The 18,407-nt window shown below is 42.1% G+C and overlaps 2 protein-coding genes across 3 annotated transcripts in view; both read right to left on the reverse strand.

Annotated features, from left to right (window-relative positions):
* CPNE1 (copine 1) overlaps positions 1–10,820 on the reverse strand; it is a 54,982-nt gene extending 44,162 nt beyond the window's left edge. Inside the window, 2 exon segments of the mRNA XM_058814628.1 lie at positions 6,167–6,309; positions 10,789–10,820. The gene's annotated coding sequence lies outside the window, so the exon portion shown is untranslated.
* RBM12 (RNA binding motif protein 12) lies at positions 1,957–13,681 on the reverse strand. 2 transcript variants are annotated; one of them, XM_058814626.1, is made up of 3 exons: positions 13,569–13,681; positions 10,789–10,871; positions 1,957–6,309 (listed from the first exon to the last, which is right to left on the reverse strand). In XM_058814626.1, exon 3 carries the CDS (start codon positions 6,285–6,287, stop codon positions 3,648–3,650), a length of 2,640 nt encoding a protein of 879 aa, XP_058670609.1. In that variant the 5' UTR covers positions 6,288–6,309; positions 10,789–10,871; positions 13,569–13,681; the 3' UTR covers positions 1,957–3,647. The 2 variants fall into 2 exon arrangements, with proteins under 2 accessions (XP_058670609.1, XP_058670610.1); XM_058814627.1 differs by lacking the exon at positions 13,569–13,681 and adding an exon at positions 12,711–12,942.
* Positions 13,682–18,407: the final 4,726 nt, after the last annotated feature.

Raw genomic sequence — 18,407 nt, forward strand, 5'->3', positions numbered from 1 at the left:
ATACTCTTTTTATAGAGTCTACAGTCTTCAGCACTCCAAAATACTCTCAGCAAAACAAGCTGTTGATTTCACTGAGTATAGGCAATGACGTTAGGGACAAGCATGAGCAATGTGGAACTGAGCAGTACATGTATTTTTAAAAGGCAGACCTTCAATGTCATTTGCTACACAACTACAGTCTTCATTTTTGCATCAATCTTTCTCTCCACTCAACACAAATTCAGAGCATAGACACTCAAGGAAAATACTACATGCTATGAAAGGAATGCTATTTAAATCATCCTTCAGGTTTCTTTAAACCTAAAAAGCCTCAAACATCTCATAAATCCACATTCAGATCACAGCAACAATTCATTGGTAAAGAACTGGTTTTAATGCTGATATTACAGAATGCCAACAAAATCTGACTGTCACATTAATGGATAACTGCTTGAAATCTGGTAATACTAAGTCACACTGTCACCCAACTATTGAAGTTCTTTCATGTAAGTCATAATTTTATCACTGACTAATTACATTACTATTTAGGGTGGGGAAAACCCCATACATTAAACAAATCATGTGGCAAAATGTTACATTCCCAACTTTTCTTTCAGCAGTAGTACTTAGACACACATAAGTAACTGCTTAAAATATCAACCTAGCCAGTAACATAAACACAAGTACCTTCTTGCCATTATTTGGAGAAATTGGGACATCAAGGATGTTAACTTCCTGACACTCAAGGCATTAAGGTTAAAACAACTGGGGATTTGAGCAGCATTCATCAGCTGATTCTGTCTATTGCTACCTCTCGCTAGCAATCAGCTTGGGGTGTTCTATCCAATGGCAGTTTCACACCTTCCACATAGGGGATGGGACCTCAGAGATCCTACCCCATTTTCAAGGCTGTTCATGAATATAGACAAGTGCTAAGGTAAGCAATTTTATGAACTCTAGACATGTAGTCTATGGGCATTGCTCATAATTTAGCAGTTTAAGGCTACTTCTAACATGAAACCACATTGTTACAGTAAACAGTTTGCATTGACCCTTGATAATGAACTTTTCTCTACGTTTTAAAGGATCAACTGTAACTATTTGAGTTGATGTACTGTTTCTGATACATACAGAAAACCTAAGCATGCTATGACTTCCTATTTTTTTCCAAGAGCCTACTCTTAAGAAAGAGGGGATATTTACTAACCAATTTATGCTAAAAGATAAGAAGAATCAACTGCTTGGCAAAATGAAGAGCCCCTGCCCCACCCCAAATCTTCCATTTAAACATTCCATCCAAGTCAACATTCCCAACCCCCATGGCTTTCTGGTTTGTGCTTTTTTTCAGATAAGCATTGAAACATCTTTAGACCATACTGAAAAACCAAGAATCAGAAAAAAGCTTTCCAAAACAAACCTGCACTTTTAGCAAGTCCAAAGGAACAGGCACACAAGCATGTTTCACAGCATATGCTGTGTCTAACACAAACACTAGAAGCCTTGGATCCATTACCAAGAGGATCACGATGTGAAATCAAAAGACAGTAACACAGAACTGTGTATCTAATTCCAGACACCTGTAGTTTAACTACGTTTCACAACAAGGCAAGCATTGTTGTGATGCATTTGAACTTGAAAAAGCAGTTATCACCAGTTTTGGTGAGTCAACACACACTAATATCTTAAATCAATTCTGTGAACAATGAAGCCAAGTTTTCCTTTTCAGTGATTTTATTCTAATGTGAAACACGAAGAAACAAGCACCCAAAAAACTCCAATATAGTATGAAACTTTAATAAAAGTTGCTTAAAAAACAAAGAGCAAAATTTTAAAATAAACTGACTTGACTCCTAATCACACACATCTTTCTGACATCAGGAAGAGTACTTTCAGACTGTCGGGAAAAAAAAAGAAAGAAACAAAGATCTGCTGTTGAAACATTACTCCCAAAGACTGTTGAAATGCATAACATGAAGCTTCAGAGACAGACAGTTTTATTAACAGGAGGCTTAATTTTAAACAGTATATACAAATCACATGACTTTTCCAAAGTTGGGACCACCTAGTAATCTGTCAAAACAAAATTATGCTAATGAATTACAGAAGCATCTGTGTAATGCAACCAGCCTCTTTATTGAAGTACACCTTTATACAATCCTTCCACGGATTCCTGTACTGTGAAATCCTCTCAGGATGCAGCGCTGCACAGGTTTGCAAATCTCTCCTACACACCACATGAATAAAACTGTTGCCACTTGCACCTCTCAATTTTGCCTGCCCATGCACTTCAGTGTTCCATGGAATGCAACACCAAAAAGCAGTGTTTTTCTTTGTCAAAAAAAACCAAGAACAGTTTGAAGTTTGCTATGTTTAAGTACAATGATTTGCAGGGAATAGCAGGATTTTTTTCAGGCAATGCCCAAGTCTTAAAATTTATCATAAGCCAAGCAAGGATAAACCAAAAAAATTCTACTTTTCACTTGCGTAATTACTTCCTTTCCATTTCTCTGTTTTTCCATGGAAGGTTTCACTGCACAACAAAGAAAATGGCAACTCTTTACAGACTTTGAATACAACGTAACAACTTTATTGCAAAAATATATAGTAAACTCAGTACTTTCAATTTTTGGAGAAAAATAAATTTTATCTCTGAATTCACCCACGGCAGTAATTCACAACAGAGTTGCTGAAGATACAAGTTTCTTCCATTATAACCTAATTTAAAAACTTTATATGGACTCCAATCTTCTACTAACAATCACCACTTTGGTTCTCTTAGCAGAGACTCTATGTGAGGAGTTCAAGAGACATGTGAGAAACACCAATATCCAACTAGTGTCAAAGATCCTTTCTCAACTGATTTGTGTAATCCTAACAAATCAAGCTACTTAAACAATAATGATTATTTTCAACTGAAAACATTTTAAATGTACTACAAAACTCATATGGCTTATGTTGAGGTTAGCTACACTTGTGGCAAAAGTCTTATTCTGCACAGTTATAATTGCAATATATAAATAACTAAAGGTTATACCACACAGAACAGCTTGAATTTTACAGAACGATTCTGCTCATACTCATAGGAATTAGTTTGGTAGACATATCAGCAAAGGGCATAATTCAACTGTTCATACAGTGAGAATTCTGGAAAAAAATAAAGATACATATACAAAACAATTCATCTGTGTACACTGAGAATTCATTCAGTCGCAGAATAAAATCAGGACTTCAAACAAAGCTTGACCTGTGAACAAAGCGAATTCAGCCAGCTTATAACCAAATCTAAAAATAGCTATCTAATTTACAATGGCTTACAAGAACACCACTGAAGAGCTTCACTGACTTCATCTATTTCCCTTATCCAAAACTATGTCAAACCAATCTCAGTTTCTCAATAAGCACTGTGTCCAGAAGAGTTTACCAAACTTTTATGACGAATAAGAATCTCTCCAGCTTCTCCACATATTTGTACGAGGAAAATCCACCACACCTCTCTCCTTGCAGTGTTTCTCATGTAATGGCTAACCCAGTGCTCTGTCTTATCAAAACCCATCTGTTTTACAATTTAAACAATCCACAGGTTCTATCCTGGAAATACTATAAAAACCAATCCAGATGCATTTGTCACAGCACTATGAATATCTATTCTACAACTACTTGATGAACAGCTACCCTAATACAAGTTTTACTTTCCTGGAACCTATAGGCCTGTCATTTAAATCAACAACAGCCGCCATAGCTTCATCACGAGACTCAAATGCAACCATTGCTTCTCCAGTTGGCATGCCTTTTTCATTATATTTTAAGCACACTGAACCAGGGATCACTTGGTAACCATAAAAGAAATCCAAAATTTCATCCACCGAAACGGTAAAGGGCATATTCTGCACTTTAATGACAGTCGGCCCTGGCTTCCCAGACCCTGTTCCAAAACCTGGGGGTCCACCAATATGTATGTTTCCCGGTCCAGGTCCAAACCCTGGAGGTCCACTCAAATGTCCAAGACCACTAGCAATTGCTGGAGGACCAGCACCAAAGGCAGGGGGCCCACTTAAATTGCCAGGACCATTACCAAACGTCTGAGGACCCCCTGCAAAACCTGCTGGTCCACTTAAATTAGCAGGACCACCTGCAAAACCTGGTACCTCAATACTTGCACCAGGTAAACCACTAGCTGCAACTGTTGGTATTCCTGGTCTAGAATCAGGAAAGCCACCTATTCCAGGTGGCGGTAAAGGCGGACCAAATGTGCCAGACCCACTGAAACTACCAGGGAAATTAAACGGAGGACCATTATTTGCTTCTTTAGCATTTCCCCCCAAGAAGGCATGCTCATCCCCACCAGGGCCCTGTGCTCCTGGCACAGCTGCATTTCCCTGGATCGGTATTTTCAGGATCTTTTTTCCTTGAGATGCTGGGTTTCTCTCAATATCTCTCATTTCTTCTACAGTTATCAAACGCAAATTAACATCTCTTCCATTCAGCTTTTTACGGTGCAAGCGTTCTGCCTTACGAGCATCATCTTCAGCTTTAAACTGAACCAGTGCTTGTCCTAAACCTTGCCCATTATTATCAAGAAGAATTTGCACAGAGTTTTCTTCCACTGCCAGTCCCTCTAGAAACTGAAGTATTTCAATTTTTGTTATATTGTATGGAATATTAGATATATGCGCACACAGTTTTTGCAAGCCTGATTCTCCCTCAGCATTCATCAGAATTTCTCTCTGGTCATAGCTGAAGTTCTGCAATCTTTTACGAATCATATCTATCTTTTCTAACATTGCCTTTTTAGTAATTGGATGTACCTGAATGAAGCGATTCCCTATGTACTGCTTATGATGACACAAAGCTGCTTTATAATCAGCTTCATTTCTAAACTCAACAAACCCCTCCCCAATTGCCTTCCCATTGGGTCCATAAGCTATATAAATGCTGTCCTCAACTATATCCAGCTTTTTAAAAAAATCTATCACATGTTTGTTCTCTGATTCAAAGGGAAGACCTTTCAAATAAACACAGAAACCGTGCTCATGGGGAGATCTTGACCGCGACCTTTTCTGTCCACTGGGAGATTTGGACCTAGGATGAGCCTGGGGAGGAGCATGTGCCTGCCCAGAGGGACCCATGGTTTGCTTGAAAGTTATGTGGCCTCCAGCAGCTACCCACTGTCTCTCTGTTGCAGGACTAACTTCAACATAGCGCTGAATCATTAGCATTCTGTTTCGCTTCAGTGCTTCAAATGTATCTTGAGGAGAAAAAAACTTAACTAGTCCATTTCCATTATTTCGACCTACATGATCCTTCAGCATATGGACTGCATCCACACGGAGCCCAAGGAAAAAGTCTTTCACATCAGATTCTGTTGCAGTAAAGGGCATTCCATGAACGCTGACATACAAATCATCTGGATTGATTGGAATTGGCTTGACACTACCTTGAGAATTCATCTGGATAGGATTTACAGGATTCATGGGACCAATAAACAATGGATTCAAGCCGCTGTTCATATTCACTGCTGCTCCAGACCCATTAACTCCAGTGGGTAAGGGTGCTACAGGTGGAGGATTCATAGGAGGCATTCCTGATATGGGAGGCAGAGGCGTCATTGGAGGTACAGGGGGCACAGGGGGTATTGGAGGAACTGGAGGAACGGGAGGCAGTGTGGGTACAGGAGGTGGAACAGGTATAGGGGGAATAGAAGGCATTGGTGGCAAAGATGGCATAGCTGGAATTGGAGGGATTGGTGGAGGAGGTACTGTGTTCATTGGGGATGCTGTGCTAGGTATGGTTGAGCTAAATGTTGGACTACCAAAGGTACTCCCAAGATTTGGAGGTGCAGTGCCAATACTGGCAGTAGAAAAAGTGGATATGTTTTTATTGCTTTCATGCACGGTAGTAGAAGCAGTTACTACACTAGGAGAAGGATTATTAAAGTTAGGTACAGTAGTAGGTAAGTTAACTCTTCCACTCATTCCAGAACTAGGTGGTGGTCCTGACCTGCTAGCATTTGCTGGAGGCATATCTAGATTGGCAGTTTCAAAACGCCTACGACTGAGCTCTATCATATTCTGCATTTCAGTTTTACTGCTCAGCAACAACGTTACTTTTGACCCTTTAATTGTACCACCTGTGCGCATCATACCAAGCCTTGCATCTTCATCAGTGGCAAAAACGATGAAAGCCTCACCCAGTTCACCCCCTACAATATGCACGCCCCCATCAGGAATGGTCAATCCAGAGAAGAAGTGGCGAATGTCCATGGTCCCCGCCACAATCGGGAGACCTTGCAAGCGGATGACCACAGCCATGCTGCGCTGAAACAACACACACCTGCAGATGAGAAAAGGCAACGGCTATGTCAGACTACTGTTCGTGGCATCATGCAATTACCTACAGATACCATCTACTATATTTGTTTATATACACCTAATAACATCTTGCAAAGATTAAGCGTGTTTATATTCCAAGTTCCTTATTCATGTTTGTTTACTTCATACAGACTGAAGTATTAAACATTTATCAACACAATCAGTATACATTTTGCACGAGAAATTCCAAAATAGCTGTTATACGAAGACCCACAAGTGTCAGTTAAAAAAAACAAAGGAACATCAAAAACCGTAACTATTACATCAGTAGTTCATCAATGGAATGTAAGCAAAAGGAGTATTTTAGCCAGACAAAGCAAAATTAATTTACCATTACCCTGATATGGTATCCACTCTACCTGACAAGGTGGCTGAAAACTTCTGCACAGCTATAGGAAACAAACAGTTCCCTTTAATTTGGGGAAGGATTTTACCTCCTGCCAGGTGAAGACAATTAGAAACATAACAGTGGGTTGGGAAAGAACAAAAACCCATTACGGACAACTAGCAACTGTGAGACTCACAAGACATCCTGACAGGGAGCGTCTATATATTACACTGACCTGATGTTTTTTCTCCTAGCAAAGGCAAGAGGTCCAGGTGACCTGAAGCTTGCTATTATAAACCAGCCCCAGACGTTTTGTGACAATAGAGACCTCACCTAAATTAACATTTATGCATATCTAGATAATGACCTTCACAATTTTCAAAAACAAGGTATTTTTTAAAAGTTGCAGATATTCTGTCTACTGTGACCCCTTACATCTCAGATGTAAATAAATGAATTTTATTTCCACAGCTGCCATTAATAGATCCTTAAGGTAATTCTGAACAGCTAGATCTGAACAGTTACCTTGTGACCTCAGAAGTATTTCTCATATCAGAAATTGAATATAAAGAGGAAACTAGATAGCTGTCACTTAGGCAAACCTTCAGCAAAGGCTGAAAGCATGATATTAAATAATATTAGCACAATTCAACATCTCAGAAGCCAGTCTCTCATCCTAAACTATCAGCAATAGCACCATGCTTCACTTGAGCCACTTAATCTCTGAAACTTCTGAACTTCCTAAGTACAAGCCAGTTCAGTATCTGTATGGAAGATCTCCAAAGCTCCCCTAAGTCACATACCAGTAGTGTTAACTCATCATTTGAAATCAAGGATGAACTAGATCACAGAATCACAGAACTGTTTACGCTGGAAAAGACCTTAAAGACCAAGTCTAACCAGATGCCCCAATGCAACACCACAAAGCTATGCATCAAAGACTCCCAGCCACTACCAAAGCTCTGACCAACCACAATCAATAACCATCTCCCAGCAACTCAGCTATATCCCAGCATACAGTCAAATCTCTAAATTGGCTCCATTTGTTTGTCCAGGTCATCCAAACACATTAGAGAAGACAAGTCTTGAATGACTAGGTAAAGCCACAATTTAATCAGGTAAGGCTGAATCCAGTACTTAATGAAAACAAGAGTAACAATTCTTTTACAGGGTGAAGAAGCAACAATTCTTTTGTTTGCATAATGGAACCTCAGATTACTAAAATGTGTCCTAAGTATTTTGTTCTGTTGACCAACACACCAGAAGTAAGTCCTCCAACACACTAATGAACTCAAGCAACATCCTGGGGTATTATAGGGCATTGCCCCACAACTATCACCAGACACCAGAAAAGTGTGGAGGGCCTTTCTCCCTCAAGGAAGCAGCAAACAAGTCCATTTGCACAAAGTCAGTTCTGCAGCTTTAGTCACTGTGCATAAATACTGGATTCCTTACTGCACCATCCTTGCAGTTCATAATATAAGACTAAACAAAAAAAAAAAAAAGAAAAAATACCACTAAGAAAACCCCTATTCCACCAAGGAAAGACTGCAACAGAAAGGCTTATACTATACTAAGACTTATACTGTACTAAGCTTTGGGGATAGTTTTTTTTGAAAGCAACTTTCTCATCTCCATCGTGAGGCAACAGAAGCAACATCCTTGCCTTTAACTCTTATAGTGGAATTACATTTAATCTGAAAATAAAATTCACTGCCCAATCATTTTCCAACAACAAAATAACTTGCCCATGAGGAAAAAAAAATAGAAGTCAAAGTAAGGACCACCTATGCTATCTAAAACATCTAAAAACACATCTAGGACTTTTTGAACTGCTTTAAAAAGTAGTGGTTTATAATGATTCTGTTGTTTTATTTTAAACTTGCCTAGCATTGATGACAATCTCCAAAATTAAAGTTAAAATTAAAATTCTGCCACCTTTAAGAAGCCATATTAAAGAGTATTGTAAACCCAAGGTTTATGTTGTGCTACAGGATTGCTTCTGAATTAGATGATCCTGAGGCAAGCAAGCAGTATAAAAATATCCCTGGCTTGGCACCTATGCTTTCAAAACTGGAATACTACTAAAAGCAAATCTTGCCAGGAGATTTAGATTTCTTCTACTACCTGTTATAGATAGAAATTAGTTTAGAAATTTTTAGGTATCAGAAGTTAAAGACATTTGAAGTGTCTTGTGTTAAGTGAGAGACTACTTTTAGCTATTTCCTTAATCCAAAAGGGATGACGATCTCATATAGCCATTGGTGGAACAAAGACAACTTGGGAAGGTGTGGGAAGACCTTGTACTAAGGTCTGCTGCTTTGGAACACCTTACTTTCTCTAAGAGAACTGGCACCTACTAGATAACTGCGTTTATAAATTATTTCAGCCCAGAGGACAAATCAACAGAGGAAGTAACAGAAGAGTTCAAGCATTTGAACACTTACATAAATTCTGGGATAATGCAAATCTTTCAGTTTCACATTAAATTCAAAACTTCATAATAAACACTAAGAGAGTATTTGAAGTCTTGTTACTAAGTACTCTATTCAGATCCACTAAATCACTATTGACAAAAAAATCTAAAGAGCTGCTTAGGCATATAATTACTAAAAAACCTATCTGCAATGACTTCAGTGTAGTTAATTCCATGCAGAGTGTTAAGCAAATGCTTGCTTAATGTTAAGCAAGAGCTGACAATACCATGGTCTGAATAAAAAGAGTTTTAAGGACTTGACTAATCAAGTATTTTTGATAAAGGAACATGTAACACAGCTGCTTCATTTTTTGAGAATTTTGATACTTAGACAAAGTAATAGTGTCAGTTCTGTTAATTACAGAAAAATCTCAAGGACAAAAAGGGCCAAATTTTAAATTTCTAAACACTCACAAACCCCATTTTTTCCAAAATGCAGTTAGGAGACAATAACCCACTTGCTCAAATTTTCCAAGCAATGAAAATGCAAAGCCTGCTCCAATATTTCACTGTTGACTTGCAGAGACCAGCACATGCAGAGGCAACATTAATTTCAGACACAAAACAGGCCACACATCATTTCAGCAGGCACTGAAGGCTTTTTGTTGGGCTGTCAGTTCTCAGACTGCCTAATTTTCTCTGAGTACAAAAAGGTACTTCAAGGCAAAAGTGGGTTTTATTGCCATTTTCTGCATTTCATATATTTGTGGAAAGACAACATCCTATGAGTGTACTATGGACAATCCATCCCCATTAGCTAGCTGTGATCAAAGCTGGAGATTTACAGGCTGCTGACAACCAACCTAATTCAACTCATTTAATGAATTTTAACACGCCTTAACAGTAATATCTTTTAAAATGTTGATGTTACACTGGGAAAAAAAAGGTGTAAAAGATGACAATACTATTTATCTCATCAATGTGCTCATTAGTAAAATAATAATTATTTGGGTCAAACATTTAAATTCGTAAGCACACCACATTAGCCTTTTAAGATGTATGGATTTTGCAATAGAAAAGTTCAGAAGATTCCTCCTAGTCCCTGGGAAGTATTTAAAGTACAATACCCACATGATACACAAACACACACACACAAACATATTTGGCAGGTCTTGACTGAAGACTAAGAACTGCAGGAACACTGGTTCCTGTAGGAGGAATTTTAAGAATGAACTGTCTCACAAAAGTTAAAACTGCAAACTACAGTTTTGTCTTTTACTTAAGGCTAAAATCAACCTGTTAATAGTCATCCTGGAGCCAATTCAAAACTATCTGACCCCTTTAAGTACTGCAAAACCTAATCAGAACCAATTGATGTACACTCCTACACTCCAACAATTACAAACACACAGACCCGTGGCTTGCAGCAAAGTAACTGCATTTGCCAACAGTGCAAAATAAATGGGAGAGTGTTCCAGTCTACCACATGCTGATGAAACAACAAAACATTAGTTTGGCAGAAAATTGTTTACAAGAAAAACATTGCCAAAACAACCACCACCGGTGGTGAGTAGACAAGCTATAGAATATCTGACTCAAGTCTTTTGACACAAATTTACTGATTCCAAAACCTTCATTTGTTTCTTAGGATATACTCAATAGGCATAAAAAGAAGTCTTCAATTCAAAAGCTCTTACCTGCAAAGACAGATGTTTTTTTCTTAACAAGTAGCAGAAGCCAAGCCAATCCTGTGGGCAACCAATTAAAACCAACTTTTAGACTGCAATAAAGAATAAATGGAGGCAAAAATCAATGCAGGCAACACAACAGCAGTAACAGTCCACAAAGAACTGTATACACAGAATTTCAAACCTGCAACCACCACAAGGCACTGCAACATAAAAGAATCATAAGGGTGCATTTTCTATAGATTATCTCTATATGACTTACTGGCAATTGCATTGTAGAGTTTTTGTATGGTTTCAAGACATAAATGCCTTCCACAAAGACTATAGAAAGAGCCAGAAAGCTTTTTAAGAGTCTTTCAAATTTTCCTATCACCAATAGGTGAAAAAAATCTCTCTTTCAAAGGCAAAGAATAAGAGTTAAATACTTGAAAGCCCTGAATTTTACCAAACCCTGCTCCATTAATAATGGTATTCCTTCCTCCAATGGTGCACCTACTTACTTGAACAAAGTAAGGTAGAGTAAGCCATGCCTAAGAAAACCACCCCAGAACTGCACCTGAAGAATTCTTCAAGAGTCACACTAACTGGGTAAAACTAAGTGACATTTCACAGCCATGTCTATGCAGTCAACTCCACAGAGCACACAGCAAGAACTCCCATAAGACACTCTACTTTCATTTGTAATCTGCCATTTTATTACTCAAATCCTCATCAAATGCCCATTTTTTTCATTCCTTTATAAAAATTATCTTCCCAGGTTTACAACTCAACAAAAAAGCCAAGCATTTTACGTGGCAACACAACTATTTTGTATTGAAAGATAGGATGGAAAACCTTTGCTCTTTCATTACTTGGCAGACCACCTCACACTTAAACTGTGATTCTTTGGAAAGTCATTGAGGAACGAATCTCACTAAGAACAGATAACTGCCTCCTCACACAACCCCAACAAGCTGGTTTCAGTTACAAGCATCATTACTGAAGTGAACTTAGAGCAAGAGCAAGAAGTACTAACAAACCCTTCACAAACTCCCTAAGAGAGAGAATTAAAACAAACGTAACTATTCACATATCTTCCAGGATATCAACGGCAGACTTACAAGTGAGAAAGATAACACTACACTTAAATTAAAATGGCAAACACATTTAGAAAAATAAGACTTTTGTTTATTAGACCTTTAAGAGAAACAAGCAATCCTGCATTAGAAGAACTCAACTACATGGTTTCATGTATAGCAGCGTCAACCAGCAGTTTGCAAAGAAAGAAAGAAATGCAACCACCTGAAAAACCATTTCATGCAAAACCACACCTGCTTCAAGCAGCAGATAAATCTTTCATGCACAAGGAACTTCCCATTTAGAAGAAAAGCCTAAATCATTAGATGGATTTCCAGTATAGCAACCATGTTCCCCTTCACAACACTGAAAACAAGCTGAAGATCTGCAGTGGACTAAGACAACGCAAACAAAACCAGGCAGCATTCAGAATAGGAGCAAAACTCCACTTTGCTATGTTTAACTTCTTCACCAAATACCATCTACTTTTAATTTCAAGTGTCACATCTCCCAACTTTAAAGAAAACCATCCATGCCTTCTGTAGGTAAAAATTACCTTTCCAATCAACAGAATATGCAAGAGCACATTAACTAGACAAGAATCAGCTAGAGCACAGGTGTTCCCACAGAGCTGGCACCCCATCTCTGAGAGTTCTCTGGAGAAACCTCCACAACACCCTGTCCGCTGTATAGAAAGATCCAACATCCACTGGACACAACAAATTATTTAACCAGAGGAAACCACCAAGGAAACAATCAGCCGATTTGCCTGACTAACACGAGTAGATCAAGGTGGGGAAATAAACCACTAATAACAAGTAAGTTTAGGAGTGAGTAAAACCAGAGCCATAAGGTTTTATCGAAAGAAAACTCACAGTGTGTATTTCCGGGGCTCATTTGAACGCTAATTCGCTTTGGGTTTTTTTTCTTGGAAAGGTGGCTTTAAGGTTTTTTATTTTTTCGTTTATCGATCGTGGGGGAGTGGGGTGGTATTTTGTTTGGTTGGTTGTTGCTGTTTGGTTGTTTTGGGTTTCTTTAGCGGAGCTGATTTTTTCTAGCAGAAGCGACTTTACTGAACAGCAACTCCGCTGGTGTTTATAAGGTGCACCCGACGAGCGTTGGTAGCGCCGCAGACACCGGGGACCTTCCTCTCCGCAAGGTGCGGAGTACTTGCCTCGCTTCGTCCCCCGGGGCGGGGCGGGGCAAGGCGCAGCCGCTCCGCCTCAGCACCCCCGGGATCCAGACACGCCGGGGCCCGGCGCCGACAACGGGACCGCAGAGTACCCCGTCGCACCCGTCAAATCCCCGCCTCGGGCTCCGGCACAGCCCCCGCCATGCGGCCCGTGCCACGGCTCGGGCCCCGGCGCCACCGCAAGGTCACTCGGCCGCTCCCGCCGGACGGGCCAGCGGCGCCTGCGTTCGGCCCGCACCGACTCACCTGCCCGCGCAGCTCCGCGGGCCGGCGTGCGCGGGCGGCGACAGGGAGTCAGGGACGGGGGAGCGGCCGGGGCCGGCCCGAGCCGCGGGCCTCAGCGCGCCGGGCTGCGGCGAGGCGGGAGCGGCCCCGCTCGGCGCCCCGGGGCTGCAGGCGGGAGGCGCCGCCCGGCCCGGCCCTTTGTGCGCGGGAACGCGCCCGCCCGGCCTCCCTCCCCGCGTCTCCCCGCCGCGCCGCGGGCCCGCAGCGCCGGATCAGGCAGGCGACCCGGCCTGCCCGGGCGCCGCCGCGCTCTTACCGAGGGATCTGTACGGGAAAAAGGGTTAGAACGGAGCCACCCCCACCGGGCCCGCGGCGCGCCGAGCCCCGCGCACCGACCGCAGCCTCACAAAATGGCCGCCGCGATGCGGCGCCGCTGGGGGGCGGGGCCCGGGCGGCGCGGGGGCCGGGCGAGCGGCACGGCGAAGGCGGGGTCGCGCGGGGGCGGTGGCGCGTGCGCTGGACTGGACTGGCCGGGGCGGGGCCTGCACTGCGCGTGCGGCGCCGCTGAGGACTGTTGCTGAGGGAACGGGGACTCCTGGAGAGCGCTGAACTAACAAGGAGGAAAACAACCCTGAGAGCGGCTGTTTCTAACCTCTGGATGTACGACCAAGTTGCAGAATAAAAATGAAAGATTCCTGGGAGCCGATGCCCCGTGCTGTGATTGTCTCCTTGGCTTGACTGAATGCAACACTGATAACCAGGCAGTGCACTGAGCTCAGCGACCCCCGGACTCTTCTGGGTTCTCCGTCACTGCGCTTCAACGGACACAGGCACAGCAGCACCAGCCATTTCCAATGGAAAAAATCCCCGTTTACTTCTCTGCAATAAACGGATAAAAATAAATAATTGCCTCCCTTTGAAAATGCTTTTGCAGTGAATGTTGGAGTTCAACAACTCAGTTTACTTTGGCCCTGGTTTCTCTTAAGGGGTGAAAACAGTCACGGTTGTGCTCTCCTGAGGTGGAGAGATCCAGCATGGGGTTGCTCAGCAGCACAATCATCCCCACTCCATTTGTTTTCCTGTATATCCCTTCTTTTTACTCTCAAATTCTACTTTACTACTCTCATCCCCTCCCAGGCAACAGCATACATGTGCTTATCTTCTCCCTATTAACTCCAGTTTTAAGATTTTGTATTCTATTTGGTATTTATGATAATATATGGCCTGAAAATACTAGTTCTGCCAAGCTAATATCTCCTTCTCGTCTAGCCAAGTGTGGGCAGTATCCAGTAGTTCACCTTTCTATAGCACTAGTGACAATAGATAGGGTTGGCTGTCACCATGCACCCTGACACAGCCCAGAAAAGCAGGTGAGTGAAGTCACCAGAGGCATCAATAGCCAGGCTTGCCAGCTTCCCTGGAGAGCTGGTTGCCTAGAGCATGCGAGGGATCTCGAGCAGGAGCATCTGCAGTTCAGGGCTTCACTCTGTGACACCATAGCACTTCCCAAGCTGCACCAGCCACCCTGCAGTGGGGAGACAGTGTGGCATAACAAAAGGACAGTGCTGGAATACCCCAGGTCAGAGGAAAAATAAGACTTTTCAGCTTATGTCACAGACATCTTTTGTGAAAAATTCTTTCTTTATGATTTCTCCCTCTTCTGGAAGGCTGAGGCCCCAGAAAGAGAATGTAAACAATGGTTATCTGCTGCTGTGGAATGCAACGGGTGCACCTGTGATTGGACCATGTTGGATGTTTACAATTAAGGGCCAATCAGGGGCCAAGCTCTCTCTGGGACAGATCAGAGAGAGCTCCTTTGTTGATTCATTTCTTTTCTATTCTTAGCTTAGCAAGCTTCTGAACTTCTCTCTCTATTCCTTTTAGTATAGTCTTAATGAAACTTATATCATAAAATAATGAATCCAGCCTTCTGATCATGGAGTCAAGATTCTCGTCTCTCTCTTCACCCTGAAAAACCCTTGCAAGCCCGATAACAAGTTTATGTTCAATGTGATGAGTCACCACGTTAATTTTTGTTGGTCAAAAAAAGTATGGTGAAGATACTTGTGAGGTTTACTGTGTGGACCATTAGGAGCATGCCAAGGGACCAAGAGTACCAAAGACAAGTCAGCAGCATAATGCAGATAGTTACCAACAACAAGAGGAAAGTATCTGTGGAAAGCAAAACATTGATAGACAGAAGGTTATAGGACAAGTGATCATGTAACCATGTCCAGTATTTTCCCTGTAACATGCATGTGGGGAAAGGCAGAGGAAAAAAAGCATTAGAAAATAATGGGTTTTTCCCTTATTAGACACTAGGAAAACACTGAGGGCACACTAATTTATGTCTCCTTTACCTAAATCAAAACTGAAGAAAGGTATTAGGTATGCAACCAGGGGAGGAAAATTTACACAAGACATTTTAAAGTAAAGCTTGATGAAACCAGCATCCACTGTGTCAATTGCACATATTAAATAAATATATTTTCCTCCTTGCAATATTAGTTTTGCTGCACCATTAGTCTGGAAGTATTACCCCCAAATCCAGGGTTCTTTGCTTCCCCAGACCCTAACGGTACCATTCCATAAATACAGCCTCTAAACCTATTCCTTCATCTATGGTTTGGACGAATTAACTCAGTTTGCTAAATGATTTGTACTACTTTGTGTTTTCCTTTCCAATAACTACATGTCAACCACAAATCTTGTTTCCAAATCATTTAGAAAACTGTTCAAGAGAAATAATCCTCACAGAATCTCCCAGAAACACTCTCTTCATGCCTCATCTCAATCTCTACTTAAAACCTGTCAGATATGATCTGGCTTAATGATCCTGTGTAGGTACTCTTAGAATCAACACTTTGTTGGTTTTACTATGCCTACTTAGCACAAGCCCACTCTGATTGTTCATTAGTATGAGCTTTGCTTCTTGTAAGAGCATCTTGTACCTGCCTTTTTTATGACTCTGATTTGGATCAGCTGTCAGAGGGATCATTTCTCCTAGCCACTCACATTGTCCATTTTAAAAACTGTCATTTTCTTCCTTCTAGTGCAGGACCTTATTTGCCAGCCTGAAATTTCATCAAAGCTGCCAATAGTAGAGGTCTCAGGCCAGTTTTTTGGCACTCAGCACTGGGAAACTGTACCACTTCAAAGCACAGACCATACATGTCAGCAGATACAATTTGACTGGAAACAGTTGGCCCATGACTGATGTCTCAGCAGAGAGAGAATTGCCAGCCAGTCAGGCAGGTGTAGCTCCCCAAGGCTTCCATATTTCCCTTTTTAAAAATGGGGGATATTTTCCAGTCAGTGAAAACTTCACCAGACTGCCATAACTTCTCAAGCTGATGAATGGTGTTTAGTCATTTCCTCTCTCAGTTCCGTACAGGCCTCCTGGCATTGCTGCCTGACTTTGTCTTTGTTGGGATGCATTGCTGCTGAGTTCAAAGAGCGGATCCTTTAATATCAACCAGTTTGATGTAGGACACCAGGCTATAATTGTTAAAGTGTTTGAGGCTTATGCTCACGAGAAGGCCCTGTGGGAAAGGCCCCGGTGCGGCAAATCGGCTGAGGGGCTGAGGGGCCCTTATGAGTGAGGAGAGAGTCAGCTGAGTGACAGCTGGGAGCGAGGTTGTGATTGACTGGAGGAACGCAAGGACAGTGTATGAGCAGGGAGCTGATTGGGTGACAGCACTGAGCCAGCCAATGGGTGCCCTCTTTCTCTTAGGTTTGGTTGGGCCTCGGTTTGCTTTCAGGTGTGGAGGTGGAGATTGAAGGTGTAAAAAAGGGGCAATTTCTGTAATAAAGGGATCTCCTTCAGATGCGTGAGGGGATCTGTGTCGCTTTGTTTCCCATTGCTACAGCTTGCTTGGGCTCCTCTTCCCTCTAGGGCATTATCCCATAGGACCCTATCAAGCAGATCTCATGTGAGTCCAAAGTCTACTCTCCTGAATTGAACACAGTGGGCTTGCTTCTCACCCTTGTCAGTGCCCCGGGGATCTCAATATCCACCATTTCATGGTCAGTGCAGTCCAGGCTGCCCTTGAGCTTCACATTCCCCACTGGCCTGTCCTTGTTGGTGAGAATATGGTGACATTGCACCTCTCCTCATTGTCTCCTCTACCACTTGGAGAAGGAAGTTGACATCAGTGTATTCGACAAACCTCCTGGATTGCCTGTGCCCTGCTGGGTTCTCCCCCCAGCAGACGTCAGGGTGGTTGAATTCCCCCATGAAAACTAGCGCTTGTAAATATGAGACAATTCCTGTTTGTCTGTGATGACCCTCATTGACTCATCTTCCTTCTCAGGTGGCCTGCAGCAGACCCCCTCTGTGATGTCACCTGTCCCTGCCCTCCATTTAATCCTGACTCCTAAATTCTCAGTCAGTTCCTCATTCATCCCCAGGTGGAGCTCCATGCACTTCTGCTGGTCATTGGCATAAAGAGCAACACTGCTTCTCTTCTCCCCTGCCTGTATCCTTCCATTCCAACCCTCCAGTTGCAAGAGTCATCCCAACACATTTCCTTGTCATTAATAAGATCACAGCCATGCAGACACATGAATGGTTCTAACTGAAATGGTTCTCACTTTAGATACCTTTGTTTTTTTCACTGTGTGAAGGGCAGAGCCTTGAGGAGTAGGGGGATTGGCCCAGGACCCATCCTTTGGGGATTTTCTGAGTACAGAAAATGGGAGAGTTCCCGGCTCTGAGAGGCCCCAGCACAGGGAGGTCACTGCAACCCAGGAGAGCCCCAAGGGTCTCACTCAGGGCCGCTGTTTACAAGGCCACAAGAGATGTGCTTTAGTCACAACAGTGTTTCATCCTGGCCCCACTTCAGGTCAAAAACTTTATTTGAAAGTGGGAGAATATTATGCCATTAAAAAAAAAAAAAAAAAAAAAAACCAAACAAAAAGGCCCCAAAACTAATGAACAAAGAAAAAAACAAAAGAAAAAAAAAAAAAAACACAAACAAAAAACCAACCAAAAAAATCCCAGGAACTCATTATACAGGACCAGTTCCTGAAGCAGTTTTTTTGATAAGCTCCAGAGGAACTGAACCTGAGGGTTGTTCAAGGCCAAGCCTAGTAAGCATTTTTCAGATCATGGTGCAGCCTGGGGAGGGATGCACGACCATTTATTGGCATCCAG

Source organism: Ammospiza caudacuta, chromosome 15 (genome assembly GCF_027887145.1).
Source record: "Ammospiza caudacuta isolate bAmmCau1 chromosome 15, bAmmCau1.pri, whole genome shotgun sequence".
Taxonomy (NCBI): domain Eukaryota; kingdom Metazoa; phylum Chordata; class Aves; order Passeriformes; family Passerellidae; genus Ammospiza; species Ammospiza caudacuta.

Excerpts from the sequence above, each read along its gene's own strand:
- RBM12 (XM_058814626.1), bottom strand. The coding sequence starts at position 6,287 with ATGGCTGTGGTCATCCGCTTGCAAGGTCTCCCGATTGTGGCGGGGACC.